The sequence below is a fragment of the Trachinotus anak genome, unplaced genomic scaffold (assembly GCF_046630095.1).
Source record: "Trachinotus anak isolate AG129_WGS33_773 ecotype Australia unplaced genomic scaffold, CSIRO_AGI_Tana_v1 ptg000010l, whole genome shotgun sequence".
Lineage (NCBI taxonomy): Eukaryota > Metazoa > Chordata > Actinopteri > Carangiformes > Carangidae > Trachinotus > Trachinotus anak.
In genome coordinates, this window is record NW_027273861.1 from 3284159 (window position 1) to 3308932 (window position 24774).

General features: G+C 40.0%; 1 protein-coding gene across 4 annotated transcripts; it reads left to right on the plus strand.

Moving 5' to 3' along the window:
* Positions 1-13746: 13746 nt before the first annotated feature.
* Positions 13747-24724, plus strand: exoc1 (exocyst complex component 1). Of its 4 annotated transcripts, XM_071486901.1 has the most exons (20): positions 13747-13870; positions 14516-14647; positions 14734-14864; positions 14983-15142; positions 16234-16421; positions 16551-16778; positions 17644-17776; positions 17864-17973; positions 18524-18592; positions 19247-19396; positions 20835-20943; positions 21618-21662; positions 22055-22218; positions 22315-22428; positions 22722-22801; positions 23034-23262; positions 23407-23590; positions 23675-23874; positions 23998-24192; positions 24284-24724. In XM_071486901.1, exons 2-20 carry the CDS (start codon positions 14524-14526, stop codon positions 24434-24436), a joined length of 2766 nt encoding a protein of 921 aa, XP_071343002.1. In that variant the 5' UTR covers positions 13747-13870; positions 14516-14523; the 3' UTR covers positions 24437-24724. The 4 variants fall into 4 exon arrangements, with proteins under 4 accessions (XP_071343002.1, XP_071343003.1, XP_071343004.1 ...); XM_071486902.1 differs by lacking the exon at positions 21618-21662; XM_071486903.1 differs by lacking the exon at positions 18524-18592.
* Positions 24725-24774: the final 50 nt, after the last annotated feature.

The following is a 24774-nucleotide window of genomic DNA, read 5'->3' on the forward strand; positions in this document are numbered from 1 at the left end:
GTTTACTGTAATTGGCTGTATTGCCACTGAGAGGGAGTTTAGATTTATCACAGTGCTATGAAGAGGAGATATGGGACAAGTGAGGCAGGCGGGATGAGAAACAAGAAACAGACGCTGCTAGACAGATTTTGAAGATTTATTGCATTCATGTAGATATTCCATAAGAAATTTTGCACATAGAATAATATGTGATGCATTTGCATTGCAGTCCTGCATCTAAATGGCACACACAAATAAATCCTGTTGAGAACATAAAACATAAAAGCTTGATTCATCGCCTTCATTACCTGCCATCACTGTACAAATGAAAGCTATTTTATAAACAGAAATGCTGTGAAAACATGAGACACACTCAGCAGAGGACCAACAACAACAGACCTGCCCTCATTGCAGCTTTGTCTTTGAAATCTGATGTGACTTTATTTGACAGCACAAGTAGCAACAAATGAAGCCCAGTGATAATTGAATAATTCCAGGGAGTCATCACACTCATCCCCACCCTTGTCATCCTCCTACACTAATCTCTCTGTTCTCTTTAATCTCCCACTTTTCCTTATTATCATGAATTAAGACCCAACAGTGGAGGTCAGTGGGCAAGCACAGAGACAGGACGACGAGATATACTCTTTTTGCAGCTGTGTCACACTAACATTAATTCTTAACAGTCTTTTGAAGTGCGTGACAATGTTTGCTGCTTCAGTAACTAGGCCCAATGTGTTTTTTTTTTTTTTTTGTCTCCTGAAAGCTCTGGAGGAAGCTTCAATCTGTCCATCATTCTGGAGAAGTCCTGAAATGTCATGACCTTTAAAGAGTTTTCTTTTGTGTGTGCTGGTCTAATTGGTTTGTTTGGGTTAAAACCCTAAGGTACTGAGCGAAGATTACTGTCTGTGATTCACACACTGCCGCACCTGGAGGACACAACACAGATCACAGTCTTTATTGTATTGCTTTAATTCTAACACACATTCATGGAAAGACCCAGAAGTTAAGAAGTCTGTTGTAAAATTGGCTGCAGGATCCATATAATTTACACATACACACACATCACCATATATTTGCATCTTGACTGATTTAATGAATTTGAAATTATTCCTAACATGCTTTTTTATGTTGTTTTATTTTGTAGTTGAATCAAATATTTCCATTTTTCTTCTTCCATTTTTTTCTTTTCTTCTTCTTTTCCTCCTTTTTTGACATTTTTAGAAATACACCTATTCACTTTCTGGTTGAAAATTTAAATAGTAGATTGTATACAAAGCTAACATTGCAATTGTACACAAAGCTAACGTTATGACTGTATAAAAAGCTAACATCACATTTGTATACAAAGCTAACATTACCATTGTATACAAAGCTAATGTTAGCAGCTGGCTCCATCACAAAGACTGGAGACGGGGAAACAGCTAAAAAGCTTTTTTTTAAAGTGGTTAACAGCACACTAATTAACATGTCATATCTTGTTTGTTTGATTCCTACAAAATTGAAATGTAGAAATGACAATTCACCATAAATGGTAAATTTACAGGCTACAGCTACGTGTCTGCTCCTGTTCCCAGTCGTTTTGCTAAGCTAAGCTAATGAGTTGTTGGCAGTAGTTTGATATTTGACTAACAGATATGAGCATGGTGTCGAAATCCTCATCCAACTCCACCAGTGAACAAGTGATTTCCCAAAGTGGTGAACTTTTGTTTCAGACACAGGGCCTGATGAGGAATTAAAGTACAGACTCACACACAACAAAACACATCTGCTTCTCTGCACGCTTGACTGATGCTCATGATTGGAAACAACAGGAAAATTAGCAGGGAGAGTAACCTATTAACATGTCACATCCTCCTACAAAGACAATTAGTTAAACTTATGACAAGCTTCTTACTTTATTGTATTTCCAAATGGTAGGAATAATGAAAATCACTCGTAAACAGCTGCCTTTAAGTCATGTACCAACATCCTGCAGACTGCAGTGACACATTTTATCTTTTTAATTTGTTTTCATCTTGTGCATAAAATACAAGTTGCCACCCTGACAGTAAGTCTGTCTTTTTACATGTCAAATATTGTAGATATTACTTTAAAAACTTGTAATGCAGGAAATATAACTACGTTATATTTTCTTTAGATTAAGATCAGAATATTCTACATTAATATTCTGCTGCTCAGATTGGATTGCCGACTAATCTAGAAGATGATAGTTTCATATTACATGGTAATAATAAGGGGTTATGAACCTCAGCATACAACTACAGTGGGATCTCAGTGTAACAGAGACCCTCAGCACAAATCTTATTATTTTCAGTTGAATATATGCTCTGAATCTCTAACTCATAATGCTACTCATGCTCATTGTATCAAGTAACATAAATCCACTTAGACTTATTCTTAGTTTATATGAGGGGTTGAGCAATCATGCTATATGACATGGCTATAAGTATCATTACGTTTTATCAGTACACAGGGTATCACATTCTAACCGAGCATATTCACAATTCCCTGTGTCGTAAGTGTCTGATAAATGAATGCAATAAGCTCTTACTCTCACTATGATGTACAGACAAATTAAAGGAAAACCTGAAAAATTAGTGGGGAAACATACTGACAATGCCTCCATCCACAGGGCACAGGGTCATAGTCATCAGATCCCAACCCATTTGAACACCTAGGGTTAGACAGCACTCTCCCCTAAATCTGGCCACATGCTTGCCGTCTTCTGGCCAAACATACGTCCAGTTCCAAGGCCCAAATCTGGCCCATATACAGCATGACTTCCAGATTCCACATCTGGATCACTTGTAGCACTCACAGAAAATCTTGCAGCTTTCAGACAATATGGGAGGATAACAGCTGGATTCAGCCCAGATGTGGAAGTATATGGGCCAGACTTGGGCTGAGGATCCAGGTATATGTTTGTCAGAAGTTTCATTTTGCTATCTGGCTCACCACTGTCATCGAAACACCAAATGAGGGACTATCTTTTGAAAGGATGTGTTCTGGTGAGCAGAACTTTGCCAAGACACTTCATGATTGTATTAATATTATAATTTTAATTTGCATCTGAACTACATTTACCTTTAACCTGGGCGTTTTTCTTTCTTTCCAATTTCTATTTGCATTTCCTCAAATAGAATTCATTTTATTTTCAGCTCACTCCGCTCTTCAGTGAATGACTCCATGTGCTTTGTCTACGATTGAACAAAAGATTATTGGTATTCATTCATTAGTAATCCAACCTGTTTATGTTGAGTCAAAACACTGAATGAATTTTACCTCAGCAGCAAATTCATACCTGCAGGCTGTTTAGATTCACCTGAACTGCATGGGAACAAGTCTAAACTCCACACACCTTCTTGCTGCATGTTTAGAGTGTTAATCACCATTTCACCTGCATATATTTTGCTCTGATGCAGGATATAGTGCATCACATTCATGCATAACCCAACCTTTTAATGAGGCATGAATTAAATTATGAAGTACAGCCAGAAATCTGCTGTCCATCTTGCTTTTAAATCGATCACAAAGTGGAAACAGGTGACATTTTCATCAAGAGAGTGTGAACATTTATTATATGAATCACAACAAGAACAAGGAGAGGAGATGAAAGCAGTAAGTAGCCATGGCAGTTCTACCAGGGTCGCTTCTCACAGCTGTCACACAAAATAACTTGATAGCTGAGAACTTGAAGTGTGGCAGAAAGGGAGATAATGATCAGGAGAACAAGTAACTGGTACAGCAAGTATAAAATTAAGCGACTGACAATCTTGAACACAGCTAGCAAGTACTTTGCCTCGGTGATCACTCCTGCATGGGCCATGATAAAAGCAGTGAAAACTACTGCTTGCCCTATGGCAATACCAGTGAGAATTCCTGCTCTGACCACAGCAAACACAATCCAAATAACTGGTCCTGCCACGCTGGAAACAGCCCAAACTCCCTCTAGTGCAAGAACAAAAACAGAAAAGACACATGCTCCTGCCAAGGCACAAACAGTGCTAAAGCCTGCTCGTACCACGGCTGAAACGGCTGCTGTTTTTGAACCTGCAGGAACCTGCTGTAGAGCAGGGTAAGGTCTGGTGAGAGACTCGATCATCTCATCTACCAGTACCTGGAAGAACAGCAGTGACAAAACGACCATGAGGGGCAAGAAAATGATGGCACCTACTATCATCATAGCAGCAGCTACCTTTAGCACAGAAACACCAACAGCAATGGCTGCTTGGACCGCAGTGTTAGTGTAAACTGCTGGTCCCCACATGTCCACAGCAGCAGCAGGTCCTGACTCTGTGGGACTCCCAGGTGGCCTCTCTGGTTCATGTGTGGAGGCTTCTTCCATAGCAGTTCAGTAAACGGCAGATGATGGTGAATAAGTCCGGCAGCTGACGGAAACCTCTGCAGTGCTGAGTCTCAGGGCCAGCAGATGCTTACTCGAGGAGACACTTCCAAGTCCTGCTGGAAACACCTGTCTCCTCCAAGAGAACAAGAAGTAGAAACTCCTTGGGTCCAACTGATTTGATTTCCTCACACAGACCTCCACAAAGGTGTTGACTACAATCACTGACCCTCTGACAAAAAACTCTTAACTCTGGATGATTAACACAATCTGACTGAACATCAACAATCAGTTCCGATGTTGTGACAGAACAATGAGGAGAGTTCTGGTTCCAACTGCAGTTCTATATTCAAACAGGTGACAGGACTTTAGCTCATTAGAACAACAGTTTATGCAAACTGCTATGACACAGTCAGTGGATGTTTTATCCTCAGTTGGACAAACTTTGAAGAGAGTCTGGTCTAGAGGCGTACATCAGGGGTGTCCACTGTCTGTTATTTGTTTTTACAATGTATTAAAATCCTGGCTGTTAGAATTAGAAATATTTCATGTACAGCAGGTTTAAAACCAAATGGGATAGAAACCCTGTAGATGTTTTGAGAATCTATATTCCAGATAATTTAAAAGTTAGTGAAGAGAAATTAGTGAAGGAAAATAGAGAAGACTGAAAAAGTACTAAAACTTTGCAGAGAAAAATGAGGGAAAATTAGGGAAAATTAAATTGAAATTCCTCTGATTATTTATTTATTTATCTTTTAAAGACCCCACATGTCCACATGGTGTCTTTTATATAGTACAAGACATAAATAAAATAATCAGTCAACACCATGACTGAGTGTTTCCACCTTGAACTGCAGTGAACCAATGACAATGTCATAAAAACAGATTCAGACAGTCAGGGATTCATACGTCATAGAACCTAAGGAACCAATCCTGTCAACTGACAGGTGTCGGGGGTAAATACACCTGAATCCTTGTCAGAACAGCGAGCCAGAGTTAGTATTAGCACAACCACTAACACTGTGTCAGCCACTGCCAGTTACAAGCTAACAAACAACATAAACTAATAAAAGATGCTAACTATGCTAACTGTTCTGATCCGTCAGCTAGTCTCTGATTCTGGTCTCAACAGACTCCTCATCTGAGTCTGGGTCTGACTGAGGCTCAAACATGAGGCTGAGTCTCTCTGATGTTTCCTCCTCTAACCATCTTCATACTCTCTGCTCTTTCACCTGGACACCTGGAGCCAGCAGGTGGTGGGCGGGGCCAAGGCCTGATCCAGGTTTCTCAATGAGGAGGTCGGAGTAAATGAGCTTCAGACACATTTTTCCATTTTCTTTTACTTTTTATGTGGGAAAACCATGTTAAACAAAATATTAATAATAGCAGAATATTTTTACACAGTTTGGGACATGTCTGGATAGGAACTCTTAGACCCAGTGATAAAAGAGAAACAAAAGTATCTTTTTTTAGTTTTAAACCAAAGCAGTATTCATTTTCCTGTCCAGTGACCACATTGTTTCATAATGCTGCTGCGTGTGTGTGTCAAGGTGCAAACACGCCTGGCTTTTAAAGGGAATGGGACATGCCTCTCTGATTGGTTTATTACATGTTATGCCAAAAACACTCCCGTGAATAATTAAGAGACTTTGTACAATTTTTTGAACCATGCACCTGGAGCAGCGGTTGTTTTTTCTGTAGTTAAAATAGCAAAAGTGATATGGACACAACCTGAATGCGGTCTGTTGAAATAGAGAAATATAAATGCAGTATGTTGATACTTTAGTTTAAAACATTCAAAAATTACCAAAAAACTAAAACTAACTAAAACTACAATTATCAACAGAATATGGACAAATAACAGTTTTGATGTTATGTCCAAGACGTTTCTGTATTGGGTTGCAGAGATATCTACTGAAGTTAGCGTGCTAACCAGCTAGCTCTAGCCCATCTTATGATACCACTTTGAACCTCAAGAGGCGATAGTGAGTCACTGTGGCGTCCAGTCTGCCCTCAGTCCAACATGAGAGGATGAAGAAGTAACTGAGCTGGATACATAGACTGTCTATAAAAATGGACGTTGACGCCGGCTCTGGAAAATGAAGCCAATGTGGAAGTGCCTTAAACCTGCATTCTATCTACTGACCGTCAGGGGGCGACACCACTGGTTGCAAAAAGAAGTCCAATTGTATGGAAGTCTATGAGAAAATGACCCTACTTCTCACCTGGTTTATGACCCCAGTAAACATTTTCATAACGAGTTTATGGTCTCAATCGCTAGTTTCAAGTCTTCTTCAATACAACATGATGTTCATTTTTAAAATTATAGTCCCATTTAATTTAAAATAGACGATAGTAGGGTATGCATCGGGGCGTGGCTAACGTATGATTGACACATTTTGGCTTGTCAATCAAGAGCAGTCCCTTTTAACTATTAACTATTAAAAGTACTTTAACACTTCGTAATAAAGTTTACCTCGACTTATGGAAAATGACTTCGGATTCAGCAGCGCTGCGTAGCCGAAAGATTGATGCTGTTGTCAGGTTGACAGGTCGCTCCTCCCCTGCTCCACCCTCTTCTCCAAATATGGTTTCTTCTGGTTTCAAAAGATCAAGATGGTGGCGGCCAAATTGCAAACTTGAGGCTTCAAAACGGCAATTTGCAAACCAATGGGTGACGTCATGGTGGGTTGCCACTTGGTTGGATATAAACCTGTGTTGCAGTGACCTTCCTCCAATCTTTCCTCAAGCTCAGCTACTGATGCTGCTGCTCTCCTTGTTCCTCGACCTCTCGTGGTTCGTCCTCTACTCCTGCCACTGCTATATCTTCCCTGTCTCTCTGACTGGGAAGACTCATCGTCATCAGTCTAACAATAACTGAAGAAATCAACTGAGCAGTTTCAAGATAAACCTGTGTGAAAAACAGGACTCCCCAATCCATGCAGGTTTGGCAACATGTCGACAACTGCTCTATGCTGAAGGTAGATAAATTCAAGCTAACGTTCAACGTGAAGATGAGGGTTGATTGGTTGGGATTGGCCAGGGAACCCAGTCCTGCAACAAGTACACAGCACAGGTTCCTTTGGAATAGCAAGGCAGACAAGATTAAAAGACAATACATATATAATTCACATGAAAATGGTGGATTGAATTTAAGACATATTGCACCAATGAACTTATCCCTAATAGCTTATTTGAGTTTCCAGGTTTACCCTCCAGACACCCCCCAAGAAGATATCCACTATCAAGACTTATGGATGAACTGTCAGTAGATGGGAAACACTTCAGAGAAATTGAATTGTGCTTATTAATGACATACAAGATTGCATGAGTGATTTCCTTTCAAACCTGTGTTGTCTGTAATAAAACCCCTCGTCTCTTTAACTGTGTCCTCAGAAGCTTCAGTTTACTTCTCGGGGTGGAGTTGTCCTTAGACTAAAGGTCACAAAGGTCATAAAGTCATCAATTTTTACCAAATTAAGAGAGTTAACAAAACACAAGAGTCAGAAGGTGTTACTCAAACTTGGTGTTTACACAGTCCTGAGAAGAGGCCTAATTAGGCAGCCAGTGAACACACGTATGAGGGATGACCCACAGGCTCATCCACAGGGACTAAACGATCAACCTCCTGTCAAATTATTTTTTGTTCTGTTGAAGGGCTTTTTAAAACCTGCAGCTCAATTTAAGTGTGATGCTGCAATAGAAATTACAGAGTAGAAGACAGACAGTACTTCTTTGCTTTAAAGTCCAAGTACCTTGCTGGAGGTAACAAGGGATGGACAGTAACAAAGTACATTTACTTGAGTACTGTACTTCAGTATATTTTTTGAGTATTTGTACTTTAATTGAGTATTTTTAAAATTGTCTACTCCACTACGCGTAAAAGACAAATGCTGTAGTTTTGGCTCCTCTACATTTCTATGAAGCACTCGTTACTTTGAGGCAAAGCTTTTAGTCAGTGGAATTTATTTCATTTTATTTTGAAAAATGTCATTGATCATAAACTGTATTCATCACAGGAGAAGAACCAATCACAGCCAGCTCCTCCACTGTCAGTCGTGTTGTGCTGCTGCATGTTTGAACAGCTCAGTCCTAACCTGTCAGTGTCCTAATGATGCTACACAGATAAAGATGAGGCAGAAGATTCTTCACCAGAGACCACGACCTGATCTGAAGTGTTTGAAGTTTTAGAAATAAAGAAAGATTCCTTTTACTTTAAATGTTCGCTTTGTTTACCACAACCAAACTTCATCACTGCCTAAAGAAATTGAGAAATCATGTCGAGGTTTGCAATGTTTGTTTAATTCCAGATGTATTTATTTTTTTTAAAGCTTGTAGTTGTTGTTGGTATTTCTATTCTATTGACTAATGACCATTTCTGTAGACTTTGCATCATATTGTACAAGCTTTTTACTCTACAGGCTCTGCAGTCAGTCATTGCGTAGGTTATTTCAGAGTCATTAGGTTCTGTAAATGTGAAACAATACAACAATGTGTTGAAATTAAAAAATGTACTTTTGAATACTTAAGTATATTTATTCCAGTACTTTAACTCAAGTACAAATTTCAATGAGCAACTTCCACTTGTATTGGAGTAATATTTGACCAGGATGATCTATACTTTGACTCAAGTAATAGCACTGTGTGCTCTGCGCACCTTGGGGTGAAAAAAAACAAAACATCAGAAAATCATATGCATAACAGCTCTTGTTTTTCTTGGGCCTGTTTTGCACCCAACCTTTTTATCCACTGAACTTGACAAAAACATTAATAGACATGTGTTTGTGACGTAATATGATTATGGAGAGGATAAAAAGAACAAAACAAACACAAGTGAAGAGACCAAACAATATATGTAAAGGTCCTGAACAATATAAAAACATTCTCTGATAAAGGTGAATTTAAACACATAGTTTCATTAAAGTTATATGGTGACTGACAGAGCCATCTCCTTTATACAGCTCAGTAGAAATTAATATAATGAGTTTTCTCTAACCATCAAGTGAATCTGAGCTTCAACATAAATTATACTTTATAGTCTTTCATTGTTATTTTTTTTTCAGATCATCTTTTAGTCTCAGCTTATTTCCAGTCATCATCTTTTTCTTTTACTTTGCCATCAGCATTTTGAAATCAAATCATTTCTGTCTTCATATATTCATTCATAATAATCCTCTCACATGCTCTCTCCCTCTCTCTAACCCTCACCTAACCCTCACCCTACACAAACAAACAGGAGAGCGCTCTTGCCAGGGCATGGACATACAGAGTCTTTAAATTACATGATTGCTTTAAACATGATCATCGCCCTTCCTAACGAGCAGAGAGCTCTACATGGAGCGCTGCTCATGTAATAGCAGCTCTCATGCTTACTTCAGTTTGGAAAACCAGCATGCTCTTGTTTTATGTGTAATTTTGCAGCGGTGAGTGACGATCTCACCTTGGGATGAGGTTACCAAAGTTTTCATATAGGTGCCCATTACTGAGTCACTTCTACAGGGTGTTTGTTTGTGTCGCCATCATTTATGCCCTTCTTACAGGATTTACTCTAGCTCTGAAAGCCACATAATAGGAGTCAAAGGAAAACACCATCACAGTAGCAGAAGGACACTTGAGTCAATGTGTATTTGGGGAGGAGCCATGTTTGTTTCAGCTGTCAAGGCTGTGGCTTCAATAACAAGCAAAGTCATTCAAAGGAGCTACAGTATGTTTTACATCAGCATGTACAGATGCAGATTTATTCATTTACAATACAACAAAACAGCACTGATGATGCCTCCTTCAAGCATGTTAAAGGCTGCACCAAATGTCATCCAGATAGCAACTCAAATGTTTCTGATTCCAAACAGAAATAGAAAATGCTATCAGCCTTTAATCACCTGTGTTAATGTCAAATGGAGATTACACAGATGTAATCACCGTCCCCCTGACGCTGCAGCACCTGGCGTGAAAAGTCCTTTTGTTTGCAAGTCACATCTGCACGTCCTCCCCCGTGCATGTCAACAACAAGTTCATTTAGGGAACCTCTCACCCTCACCTGCAGTGAGTTTCTCTGAACAAATTCTGTATCATTAAGTGTCACTCACACTTTGGCACAAGAAAACAGGTCTTTCTGCAGTTACTGTAAATCCAGCCAGCTTGAAGTTGTTGTTTTCGTGCCGGCACCAGTCTGTTGCAGCAGCTTCAGCGTCACCACTGGCTACAGACCTTTGACGTTCACAAAATATACAGACAGGAAGTAGCAAAGCAGCACAAACTGCCGATGAATCATGAGTTAAGGAAAGCACAACATGTGAAAGAAAGATAATTGTAGTGTGTGTGTGTGTGTGTGTGTGTGTGAGATGCATGTGTTGTTTAGATGTCTATTACACATGCAGCGTTGAAAAAAAGTGGTGTTCTTGTGGACGTGATGACCCAAACACAAGAAATATGTCATCATTTTTAAATGAGATAACATTTGCTTTGTGTTACATTGTCTGCATGAAAAGTGCCATACAAATAAAGTCTGGTTGATTGATTGATTATAGGCTCATAAAGGCATAGTCAATTAGGGGTAATGATTTCACTCAGTTTGTCCATTCCATTTTATACCTCTTGATCAATTCGATTATTTTGTAGTTTGTTTGCACCGGGTGGGATTTCTCAAAGTTTTCAAACTGATTTGTGTGTCAGAGTCTTGGTCTATGTCATTTCTTCATGTTACAGTTGTATTTTAATGCTCATTCAAAAAGATGTTTTCTGGACTGACTGTCAGTTCCTCCTTTGTTTCCTCTGGTGGCAAAAATATAATATTGTCCTCTGTCTATTTCCATATTAAAGTGATAACTCTTAGGCTGCAGCTCAGTATGTATGTGCAACAAACAAGATCCATGAGGTGCAATCACAAAACGTCCATCATTTCTCACTAAAGAAAACAATGTCTGAGGACATTCCTGATAACATACAGCACATGCACATGACAGCCACTTTCTAAAAGACACTATAGAGACCTGTGCTGTGCTCCAGGCCTGAATAATACCTGTGATATTTATCAGCTAAAGGCGATATTGTGCCAATCACCTTGGCACAGGAGGCAGAGTTTATAATACATGGCAACTAATGAAAATGGAGATATGAATAGACCTGTCATATATTTTGATCACTTATTTATTTATATTTCCCTCATGGTGTCGTGTGTTTACGTCACAGGCAGCAATAAACTGTGAATGTGACTGCTGATGACAGTGTGTGTCTCATTCACCAGCTGGGAAACCCTGTGCTGTCTCTGTACTGTAACTTCAACACAGACGGTACCTCAAGGCATCTTCTGCAGATCATTTTGTTGATGGGCGCCTTTCTTTTCTATCTCATGTCTGACTCACTGCATTGACACTGGTGATATTCAGTTGACTATTTATTGCTTTGCTCAAAATCTCTTTATAGCTTACATGAACTCTTGCTATTGACCAGGACCAGATACATCATTTCTACTGTTAAAACACATAACAAATACATCATTACAACTCTGAAAACAAAGAAACATACATAGACTGTATGCTAGAACACAACACAAAAAACAAGGAACTGGTATTTATGGAAATTACTGCTATTATATAGATCAACAATGCCACCTAGTGTTCTGAAAAAGATCATGTAGACAGTACATAACATAACTTTGTAAGCATCATTAACAAAAGGTCCAGCAGCAGCATGGGATGGCACATTTTAGAAACTCAAAATGTAAAACTTCTTAACTCAAAAACTGCAAAAGACATATATATATTGTCATGCTAAAGTACTCTACTTACAATAATGAGAATTTGTTTACTGCCAGCAGTAGACACAGTGTGTTTGCAGTCACTGAATCTACATATAGACCCTAAAAATCTCCAGGTTTGCAATGATTCTGCAGCTTGAAAGTGAAACAGACCCAGATGTGACAAATGAATTATTAAGTAGCCTATATTTTTACAACAAAAGCTTCCAGGACATGAATAATTTATTATTAATCAACTGTCAAAAATGTTGAAGTCTAATAAGAATCTCAAAGAAAATATGACATGTTCAAACAATATTTCAGTAGTGTTTATGTCTACAATAACATGTGACATTAATAATAACTTTTTGTAAATATAACTTTCCTCCTTCTACTGCCTGTTTATTACATAAGCCCTTATGCAGCATTTGTTCTGAATTGTAGTCAGTTTCTAATTCTGTAGGTTGTCATTCATTATTTGAAGTGGTGAAGTGAAGTTTTTTTTATCATAGAATATTAACAGGTCAGAGACTGGGTGCAGTGGTGGACAGCCCATCAGGAGAAGCATGACACTTCCCGGTGACTGAGGGTCATTTTGGCTTGTGCTATTAACGGTCAACTTGACCGGTGCATAAAATAACAAGCAGGAATGAGATAAGCTCTTGCATCAACTCATCTGTGTTTGGCTTCAGTGCTGCTACTGCCAGCTCAAACTTTCTACGCTGAGTTTGACTTTGATAATGACCATCAGTAAAAATAATGATCCATTGCTGATGAGAGAGAGAGAGAGAGAGAGAGAGAGAGAGAACAAACTGGAAAACAACTTCCCTTCAACTACTGTTTGAGTAAATGTCTTATATATTACACTTTTCCGGTGTTTTAAGCTTTTATATCCATTGTGGGTTTAAGTACTCTTCTGACTCGCTGACTGTTTTATCAGTGATCCCATAAAAATATAACAGATTTCAGGTAAACACAGAGAAACCAAATCCTGCAAGGTTGGATGGTGGGTTCAGGTGAGTGTGGCTTGGGGCGTGGCTGAGAGGGGTGACTGCTTAGTTGTGACATCACAAAGTCACAGAAGTCCTGAGGGCTCATTTTAAGGCTCAGTTTCTTAATACAGGCTGTGTGCATTTCTCTGTGGACTGAGGCTTTGATACTTTTACACTATTTATATAGAACCTAGACCTGCTTTATAATCAAAAACACATGGACATCCACCTTTAGACTGTATGAGACCATTAACTTATCGACATAATATAATTATGGCCTATATGGGGTTTCTGCTGTGACTATAGCAAGTACACATGTAGCCTCTACGTTCTCCTACAATAACATGCAATTGTGAAAATTGTTTTTAAAAATTGCCTATTTATAATTGAACACATATTTTTTCAAATTTGTTGTTCAGTCACACATTTTTAATTTTTTATTTATTTATTTATAGGATTAGCCTGCCATACAACATAAGGGGTTGGATGGTTTGTGAGTGTGGCCTGGGATGGTCTGAATGATAATTTCTGACTGGTGTGGTGATTTCATTAAAACATGTACAATGTAAGCAAAGCATGATATATGCTGTAAGAGTGAACGTCCAAAAACTAGGCCCTCTTCAAGACAGATCTTCCAAATCAAGCATTGAAGCAGTATCCATATTTATATTGTGCTTTAATATGTGCATATACATCCATGGTCTCTGTGGGTGGAGCTGGATGTTGACAACAGTGTGACCACCACATGACCTCTCCGTCAGAGAACCAGGAAGAGAGAGGGCGGCGCTTTGCAAAGGGCTGGTGGGCTGACAAAACAAGGTAACGCCAACTAATGATACATACCTCTGTCAAGATACGAAGAGAGAGCATTTTGACTAAAAATCCACAGCGGTGTATTTTAGGTTATTCCCCTGTAGTGTAGTGTCGGACCTTACGTGTTCCGGAACTGCAAATGAGCTAACAGTAGCTAGCTCTTCCAAGCTAGCAACAACGTTAGCAGCCAGCAAGCTAACAGACAGAGAGGACATCGGTGCATTCACTTTGGGAAGGGCCTTTGGGTGCAGCACTACTTTTAGTCTAGTGTTTCCGTGGCTAACACTGGAAGCTGACTTTTAAAATGCGGTTTTAACACCTTGTGGCTTTTACATCAACAGCCTCTGAAAGTCTGTAAGCTAGATGCCGTTAGAGCAGTGTTTGACAGTCTGATAGACACAAACCTGCGATCACAAGCGTTAAGATAACGTCTGACAATATTGTCCAATAAGTCATAAATGAGGGAAACATAAAGAACAATGGTTGTAATGTATGTGAAATATAATAAACTAAATGTTAGGTTGATATATGTGCACTCTTGTCATTAGCAGGACTGGATCTCTGCTTTCATACATTTGCAAAAACTGTACAGTGAATTAGCAATATGTCAGAGAAATGATGCTACAGTAGCTGCTGTGTTCTGTGTTACAGTATCCACCATGACAGCCATCAAGCATGCCCTCCAGAGGGACATCTTCACACCCAACGATGAGCGGCTCCTCGGCATCGTCAATGTCTGCAAGGCAGGGAAGAAGAAGAAGAACTGCTTCTTGTGTGCGACAGGTACCACAGACGCAGCTGTAAATAACTATTAATCTTACAAAGTAAATGATTTTGGAATCATAATAATGTGTTTTTTTTCCTTTCAGTTACCACAGAGAGGCCTGTTCAGGTTAAAGTGGTGAAGGTGAAGAAATCTGACAAAGGGGACTTTTACAAGCGCCAGCAGACCTGGGAGCTCCGAGATCTGACAGAAGTAGATGCCAAAGATGCAAGCAAGGTCAGAAAAATAATAATTGGTCTGTCATTTTTTCTTTATTGCACCTATAACCATCAAGAAGTTATTTTTCTCCCTCATTCATATCTTAAATACTCTCTGTTTTACTGTTGTCTTTTAGGAAAATCCTGAATTCGACCTACATTTTGAGAAGGTGTATCGCTGGCTGGCCAGCAGCACAGCTGAAAAAAACTCCTTCATCTCCTGCATCTGGAAGCTGAACCAGCGTTATCTGAGGAAGAAGGTGGAGTTTGTGAATGTCAGTTCTCAGCTGCTGGAAGGTGTGGAAACACTCTATCCTTAGCCATCCCTGTGACCGCATGCCTCTTTTCATGATTTGATTACATTTGCTTAAAGGCGTGTCTTTTTCTCTTAAACCGATAGTGCTGACCCTAGTGTGTATTGGTCATGTTTGAGGTATTCTAATTTTGACCAGAAATGAGGAACTTTGTTGACTTTTGGTTGATTTGATTTATTAATAGCATGTTCAGAGTTATCTTCTTCTCTGTGTCCTGGTTTGTGGTATGGCTTTCTGTGTTAAATTCTCCTTTATTCTCACTTTTCTCTCTTAAACTTTCTCTGGCCAGAACTTCCTAAAGCGGAAGGTTGGTAGGACTTAACTTCCCCCCTCTCCTCACTCCTCTCCATTTTATGATCATGACCTCAAAACCACCCTCCTCATTAGAAACTCTCCCCCTTCTTAAAGCTCCTGCTGTTTGAATCGTTTGTAAATAAGGATGGGCATGATTCCTTTTTTTAAATTTTTTTTTCAATAATCATAACATGCATCTAGGTCATGTTTTTACTTCACTTTTATCTTTTTTACTTGTCCATATCACCTTAATTCATAAGACTATTTACTGACATGTGTTTATTAATGTACTCTGTAATTAACTTGACCCAAAGTTGTTGCCCTTATTTTTTCTAATTGGTCCAGAGCAAAGTGTGGTTGTTCGTTCAGTTGTGCTTTAATTTGTTTTACAGAGCAGTTATTTTACCCAGCAGAACAAATATAGAGAAGTACATTTAGCTGATAAAAGACTGTAGTCATGCTTCTGTTTGTGGTTTTAAGGAGTTACATAACCTGCAGTTGGACTTAGTATGGTTTAAATTCACATTACATTTTCAACTGTGGTAGTAAATGAATACTATTTTATAACTTATTTAAAATGTGTTTTGAGAGTTAATATCAGTTATTAGTTATGTATCAACAGTCAGTTCGGTTAAATTGATTAAAAATGTCCGTCCCTATTACTGAGTGATTTATGCATACAAGAAGAGTGTGAAGCCTGCTGTGTTGGAAGAAAGTCTTGGACTTTGTATTTGTGCTCATGGTCTGTACATGCTTTCTCATCTGTTTTCACGGGTTTAGAGTCTGTGCCAAGTGGCGAGAGCCAGAGTGTCACTGGGGGCGACGAGGACGCTTTGGATGACTACCAGGAGCTTAGTACCCGCGAGGAGCAGGACATCGAGAGCATGGTGGAGATGTGCGAGTACGCCATCTCTAACGCTGAGGCTTTTGCAGAGCAGCTCTCCAAGGAGCTGCAGGTTTTAGACGGGGTGAGTGAAGCACCCAGAATGAGAAGTGTTGTTCGTAATTTATTTATTTATTATTTCCCCTGTGAGTGTGGACATAAATATTCACTGAACAGAAACATTAATACCCTCTTCATTGTTTCGTACTTTAAGGCCAACATCCAGTCCATCATGGCATCGGAGAAGCAGGTCAATATCCTGATGCAGCTGCTGGATGAGGCACTGGCAGAGGTGGACACCATTGAGGGAAAGCTGAGCAGCTATGAGGAGATGCTCCAGAGTGTCAAGGAGCAGATGGACCAGATCTCCCAGAGCAACCGCCTCATCCAGATCAGCAATACCAACAATGGCAAACTGCTGGATGAGATCCAGTTCTTAGTGGTGAGGAACTCGCTCAATGTTTTCAATTGTTAATGCATGAAATTAAGGCTACGTCCACGCTACTATTTTTTTTTGTTTTAAAACGCCTCTCTCTTGCTACATTTTCACCTCCCGTCCACACTACTCTGGAGTTTTCATGCCCTGAAAACATAGCGTTTTGGGAACACAGCTGGATTTGTGTTAGTTTGAAAATTCTTGTGTTGTAGTCTGGAAGGACAAAAATGGAGACTTGTTAAAATGATGATGTAGCCAAACCTGGTCGCTCCCTGTTAGGGTCTTATCAACCTTGACTGCCAGCGGTGAAAGCAACATGAACAATGAATAACAAGAACAACCTTATTGTCTTTGCTAGCAGCTGTTGTGCAGTGAAGTTGTGCACGCTATGACTGCCTTTGCTTTCCTTGTTCGTAATATTTTCCGCAGCTAAGTACAACTGCAGAGTAGACAATCTGCTTCCTGTTTACACCGGCTCGCACATGCCCACTGTACGTGAATGTTCATGTATGTATGTGTTTTCAGGTGTGGTTGTGTGGCGCAGATCGTTTCTCATACAGAGCTAAAAGGGTCATCTGGAGGGATTGTTTTCATTTTAAAAAGCTGTTTTAAAACAAAAAGTGTAGCAGTGTGGATGTAGTCTGAGTACTGTATTTAAGACATAATTTGATCTAAATACAGTTATCAGAGGGCAGTTTGCTCAAAAACAGTAGCTGCTAGCTCGATTTTTAAAAAGTGTTTTACTGTGCTTAAAACAGTTTTAGAACATAGATATTTTAATTTTGAAACCCTTACAGTTCTGTGTTTGAAGACTAAATTTATCACTTCATTATTGGACTTCAATGACCTGTGATGTGTCCTCCTCACGTAGAACTACATGGACCTGTCAAAGGGACACATCAGGGCCTTGCAGGATGGAGACCTGACCTCCCCTAAAGGTATTGAGGCCTGCATCAACGCCTCTGAGGCTCTTCTGCAGTGCATGAACGTGGCCCTCCGACCAGGTTGGTTTACAAATGAAGTGTTATCGATTACTCGTAGCTGCTTTTGAAGTAGCTGATCAAATTAAAGTTCTCCTTCTTTGGTCATAGGCCATGAAAAGCTGATGGCTGTGACGCAGCAGCAGCTCCTGTTTGCTGAACTGAGAGACACCTTTGCTCGCCGCCTCACCAATCATCTCAACAATGTGTTTGTCCACCAGGTAACAGACATACTGATATGACAAGGAATATGTATTGTTTGAGCACAAGTACAGAAAACTGTTATGTTGGAGTTTTAGCTGGTTGATTATTTGGCAATATTCTGATAAATTTTATGACTGTCTGATGTTGTCTTTGTGCCTTTTCTAGGTCTAAAATTACATAGAAATTCAGCATGTCAGATTATTGGTCACTAGTACAATAACCATCCTCATTAAAGTATCTACAGTTTAAATAACCTTTGAATGCTTTGCAATATAGAGCTGTGGAATGAAACAGACACATGTTTATTTCTGGCACCTTTTTTTATCTGAATATTAAAGCAGAGTAAAGGAAACAAAGTAGGGGATAGACTTTGTGTTGTCCTCACCCTTGCTATTGTGAGTCTGCTGTGCCATGGAGGGCTGCAGTCTCTCCTGTTCTTCTCCAGGCTCTCTCTCTCTCTCTCTCGGCTTCCTTGTGTCGTTTCCTTCCTGTTGTGTCCCTCCTATTCTTGACTCTCTGTTTTGCTGACTTTGAAACATCCCACTCTGCTCTCTGTCTCTGTGTCAGTTCAACCACTTCAGTCACTTCAAAATGACCATCCCTCAGTTCTATAGGTCCTCCTGTCTGTCACTTCCAGTGAGTACCCTCACAGCAACACCCACCTCCCCCCTCTTTGCTAATGTTTGACCTGGCATACCTCACTCCAACTTACATATCATTACTTTAGACGCCCTCCAGGCCCTCCATTACTTCTTGCATGGGATATGTTTCTAACTACTTCAACATCTCTCATCTGAGCTCAGAGCTGAAGAGGCACCGCCCATCTGTCTCCTTCACCAACTGTCTGCACTCAGCTAAGGGCTTTATTATGTTTGGGTGCTAACATGGCTTTGTTGCAAAAGGTCTCGTATCATAAAATCCTGCGCCTGTCTGCTCTGCGTGCATGTCTTGTGGTAAAAGCACTAGAGACTGAACAAGCTAACACTGAGGGGGAGTGAGGAGACCATCAGTATGGCAGTAAGAGTTCTGCTTTTCAATAAGCTCATCATTAAGTTCAGTTGAAAAGGTGTTGGATTTTTGAGTTGAACAATTTGTTGTTCATCTTTTAAAAACATCTGGTTTCATGGTGATTTGAGGAGACAATATGAAGCAAAATATAAATCCTCCTTAACGTGTGGTGTGTTTGTGTGTACACAGACAGATGACATGAGACTCAATAGCAGAGTGTTTGTTTTACTCTTCTATTGAATATATTTCAAATTGTCTCTTACCTCTCGCTCCGTCATCCAGGGTCACGACCAGAGCTCCACCCTGTCCCAGCACACTGCAGAGCTGACCCTGCCCAAACACAGCCCCCTCCACAGGGACCTGCTGCGCTACTCCAAGCTCATGGAGTGGCTGAAGAACACCCACAGGGAGAAGTACGAGGGCCTGTCAAGGGTCAGTGGTATTATCCTACAAAAATCCCTTAAAGGAATTGTTCCACATTTTGGAAAATATGCTTATTAACTTTTTTGCAGAGAGTTAGATAAGAGGATCAATACCACACTTACATCTGTATCTGGAAGTTGTAATCGTCATGATTTCAATACTGCTGATTTGGTGAAGACAAGTGCAGTTTATAGCAAACTCTCCTTTACTCCTACTTTGTCATAAACACAACAATATTAGCCATAAAAGAGTTGTAATAGAATTGAGGCTGTCATGATACCAGATTTTCACTACAGGATAATTGTGGCCAAAAGAATTAATGAGAATGATATTATCACGAGATCTACAGAAAATCTAAAAAAGAAATCAGTCAAATTCATCTTTAACTTTATGCATTGTGTGTTTTATTACTTCTTAACAAATGAATTTGACTCAAATGTGTAGGGAGGTGGAGAGAGTCTGTAACCATAACAAAGAGAACAATTACACTTAGACACACAGTATGTAACTTCTGCTGCTAGGGGTCTCTCAATCATAAAAAAACAAAAGACGTGAACTAGCGTGGGATCGTGGGAGTTGTGGTCTTCACCACCATTGCTCTCAGCTTCTCCTGGTTTGGATTCCTTCAGTGTCAGTGGCTCAGGAGGTTTTTTTTTTTACCAGGAGCTGAATTATCCACAGACCAGGGGATTAAAACCGGTAGAAAAACAAATAAAGCAGTTTCACTTTAAAAATCAGTGACACAGGGCATCTCAGAGTGGCTGGAAACTGAGACTGCAGGCGTTCAGGAGGTTTTTACTGACAGCCGCTTTATCTGCAGAGGTCTCCATCTCTCCATAACAAACCCACCAGATGTTTTAAAAAAATAAAGTAGTTGCACGTTAAAAATCAGTGATTCACCAATGGTCTTCAGCAGACACAGGATGTCTGTGCAGCTGGGAGCTGAGCTGTCTAACATTTACTCAGCTTTTTTCTCTGATAATTTAAGATCCAGACGTCTGATGACGTCGATCCTTCATCCAGTTAAAATATATAGTTTAAAACAAGCAAGGTGTAAAAGTGTCATAAAAACGTGACTTAAAACTGGATAAAAGTCAGTTTTGAGATCTGGCAGAAAAACACAGCACCAGTGCATTGACAGGCGACCAAATGAAATGGACCATTACTATGATTAAAATCACAGATTTCTATGGTTTGACAATTGATGGAAACATTTAGGAGAAACACGACTCAACAACATATAGAACATAGGTCTGTTCATTCTCAGAGATTTTAATGAGGAACACTTTTAAGTAGTGACCTTTAAATGTGCATGTGTACAGATTTTATTTACCTTTCAGGCTAGTTGTTTCCACATTTCCATCCTTGATGCTAAGCTCGAGATGTACTCGAGATGTGGTGTTTTGCTCCCAAGCATCTAAACAAATGTTCTCTCTCTCTTTTTCAGACCTATGTTGACTATATGAGCAGACTATATGAACGAGAAATCAAAGACTTCTTTGAGGTCGCCAAGATAAAGATGGCGGGTACGACCAAGGAGGCGAAGAGCAAGTTTGGTAAGAGCTGATGATTCAGAGACCTGGAATGGAGCATGTTTGTCTTCTGCACTTGATGCTGTTACGTGTGATTTAGGATTTTTTTTGAGTAACTTCTCTGTTTTTTTTCTCCCTTCTGCAACATGTAGTTTACTCAAAGACAATGTGAATTTCACTGCATCTTGAGTATTTTGTCCTATATTTGTATTGTGCTGTGACAGAGAAATGAATGGAAAATTCATGTCTAAATATGGAAACAAGGTCTCATTTCTTTCCAGCCTTTTCTACATCACCTAACTAATGTTTGCTTCCAAAGTGTAATAGTCCTGCTCCTTGTTTTATCTTTTGATAACGTCTCCTCTTCCCTTTGCACGGGGACCTCCCATGCTCAATTCTGTACTCTTTTTAATCTTTAAAATATAAATAGGGTCCTTGGTTGAGCTTTGGTTTTGGCAGGATTATAGAAGTCTGCTTTCTGCACTCCGTATTAGCTTTCCCTTCTGAAAACAAAAAAAAAGAATTTGTTTTCCAAAGGTTTGTCCAATGCTACAAGCACATGTACTTCAGCCACTGCAATGCACGTCAGCATATGTGTAACTTTGTACATCTAACGTCTGGCCTCACTCCTCCCATGCTGCATGTTTTAAGCCTAACCTGTCTCTGTCTTTGATGCCTGCCTTTTTAACTGGCTGCAGCCACGCTTCCGCGGAAAGAAAGTGCACTCAAACAGGAAACAGAAAGTAAGTATGCCACCTGGATAGAGCTATTCCACTGTTAATTACCTAGTCTGCTTCTTACCACTGTGCCTTACATAACTGCACTAAAAGTTGCCCAAACTCCTTCGCTACCGCCAAAACACTTAAAGCCCAACAAACCATCATCTCGCCATGTACCTGGTTGGTTTGTGCTAAATGTTCACAATGCTGCTTAATGCATTATCACATAATCTGATTCTGTGATAAATGCCTACAAAAGCTAACCTCTGATAACCATATTATTTTTTGATGATTTGAATATTTTTAATAGTGTCATAATTGACAGACATGAGCCTGCAGTTTGACTGATGTTCCCAAAACTTGAGCTCATTGCACTAAAGGGATTAAATCACACTGCATTTGTTGTGCTGTCGTAGGCCTTCATGGCAGCTCTGGGAAGCTGACAGGCTCTACCTCGAGCCTGAACAAGCTGACAGTGCAGGGCTCCAACAGCCGGCGTTCCCAGTCGTCCTCGCTGCTGGACATGGGCAACATGTCTGCCTCCGACCTGGACGTGGCAGACAGGACCAAGTTTGACAAGGTGACGCTGCCACAGATGCACAGATTTAATCAAATCAGCCGTGTGTTCCTATGTTGCTCTGTAGTGGGAGATTAAACAGTTTTTTTCTCTCTGCAGATATTTGAGCAGGTCCTCAGTGAGCTGGAGCCTCTGTGTCTTGCAGAGCAAGATTTCATCAGCAAGTTCTTTAAGCTGCAGCAGCACCCAACAGTTGCACCCCCACTTGCTCAGGTAAATCTGTGATCACATACGGGAAATAACTGTGACAGGAGGATCAATCAGCGTGCCACCTACTGATGTGTATCCTTTAGTAACATGAAATCGCCCAATCCAAAATAATATTGCTGTTTCACTTTACATCAGTAGCTCTACTCATGTGGTGCTGCCTGAAAGTGGAAAATCTTTTCTCCTCTGAAAACGTGAAATAATACAGCAATAACAGACGCTGGCATGTTTTTAGTTACAGTATCACAGCATACAGCATTGTTTGCATTTGTCATGTTTATTGTTCATTGTCCTGGCAGCCTGAGACAGAGGAATCAGATGGAGGCACGCCGTCAAGAGTGCCTCCTCAGGCAGAACACAGACACTCCTTGTCATCAGAGTGAGTAGTTGCACATCGTTTGCAAACAGCTCTGCTGCAAATATCACCCATCTTCACAGCCAGAAACGTTCTTATATATATATATATATATATATATATATATATATATATATATATATATATATATATATATATATATATGAAACCAAATTATATCATATTTTCTATGTAGCGCTCTCTTCTCCTTCTCTTACCTCTGACTGCTGTTTTTCCCAAACTTTCTTGACCAAAGGAAAGACATGGTGCGGCTGATGATGAATAAAATCTTCCAGAGCATCGAGACAGAGCTCAACAGTCTCATTGCTCTGGGTGACAAGATTGACAGCTTCAACTCTCTCTACATGCTGGTGAAGATGAGTCACCACGTGTGGACAGCTGAGAACGTTGATCCGGCCTCGTACCTCAGCACTACTTTGGGAAATGTGCTGGTCACTGTCAAGAGGAACTTTGACAAATGCATTGTGAGTGGAGTCTGTATGACAGGGAGAACTTGTGCGTTCTTTTCTCCAGTTTATGTCAGCACATCCCTAAATGAAAGTATGGTTTATTTCAGTGACAAAGGGCTTATACATTTTTTGAACTAATAATCCAATGTTTTCTTACAGTCTGGTCAGATCAGACAGATGGAGGAAGTGAAGATCTCGAAGAAAAGCAAAGTTGGTATCCTATCTTTTGTTAATACGTTTGAGGACTTTGCTGAGCTGGCTGAAACAATCTTCCGTAACGCAGAACGTCGAGGGGATTTGGATAAAGCTTATGTCAAACTCATCAGGGCCGTCTTCATGAATGGTGAGACCAACGGTCCTCTAAAATCAAACACTGATTAGCTGATTGGCCCAGAAACTAAGTTGTGAACATCGATTGTCTTTCCAGTGGAGAAAGTAGCCAGTGAAAGCCAGAAGACGCCCAGGGACGTTGTGATGATGGAAAATTTCCACCACATCTTTTCTACACTGTCACGACTAAAGATCTCCTGCCTGGACGCAGAGAGACGAGAAGCCAAGCACAAATACACAGACCACCTGCAGTCCTATGTAATCAACTCCCTGGGCCAGCCTCTAGAAAAACTCAATGTAAGAGGGAATATCATTTATCACAAAATCACAAAACTTATTCGTTAGTAGGAATATGTAGGATATAAAAATCCTGACTTGTATTAATTGCATCATAGGTAAACCGTTATCTCTCTCTTGTAGCATTTCTTTGAAGGAGTTGAAGCTCGTGTAGCCCAGGGTGTTCGCGAGGAGGAGGTGAGCTACCAGCTGGCCTTCAACAAACAAGAGCTGCGCAAAGTTATCAAAGAATACCCAGGCAAAGAGGTGAAAAAGGGACTCGACAACCTTTACAAAAAGGTGGATAAACACCTGTGTGAAGAGGAAAGTCTGCTACAGGTGAGAAATTCAGAGTTTTTAAGGGGTGAAGCTGCTCACCTGGTCAGAGGTGTCGTTCCTCAATGTTGCTGTTCCTGATTTTCTCCACCAGGTGGTGTGGCACTCCATGCAAGACGAGTTCATCCGTCAGTACAAGCACTTTGAAGATTTGATCGGCAGATGCTATCCTGGATCTGGGATCACTATGGAGTTTACTATTCAGGACATGTTGGAGTACTTCTCAAGCATTGCTCAGTCTCATTAGTCCAGCTGCTATGCACTGTTAAATAGAGATTCATTACTGCCTCACACTGGCTGAACATACACTAGATATTCACAAACTACCCTGTATTGCTTTTTGGATGATGAAACATTTCCTCTATGTGTGTCTGTGCGTTTTGATGAAGGAGACTTCTACCTTGGAGAGTGGTGCAGATGTCTCCGCATTGTTTGCGTGCCTGTTTCTTTGAGATTCAACGACTCTGCTCTAAATACTATTTTTATGTCTTTATGTCATATGTACATAATAAATTTGCATCCGCCAACCCTCCAATGCTTTATCATATCGTTGTATCTATTTTATTAATCACATAGTATTGAATA

Excerpts from the sequence above, each read along its gene's own strand:
- exoc1 (XM_071486901.1), top strand. The coding sequence starts at position 14,524 with ATGACAGCCATCAAGCATGCCCTCCAGAGGGACATCTTCACACCCAAC. Across the intron at positions 16,779-17,643 it reads ATGAGATCCAGTTCTTAGTG|AACTACATGGACCTGTCAAA; the intron begins GTGAGGAACTCG and ends CTCCTCACGTAG. Across the intron at positions 17,777-17,863 it reads GAACGTGGCCCTCCGACCAG|GCCATGAAAAGCTGATGGCT; the intron begins GTTGGTTTACAA and ends CTTTGGTCATAG.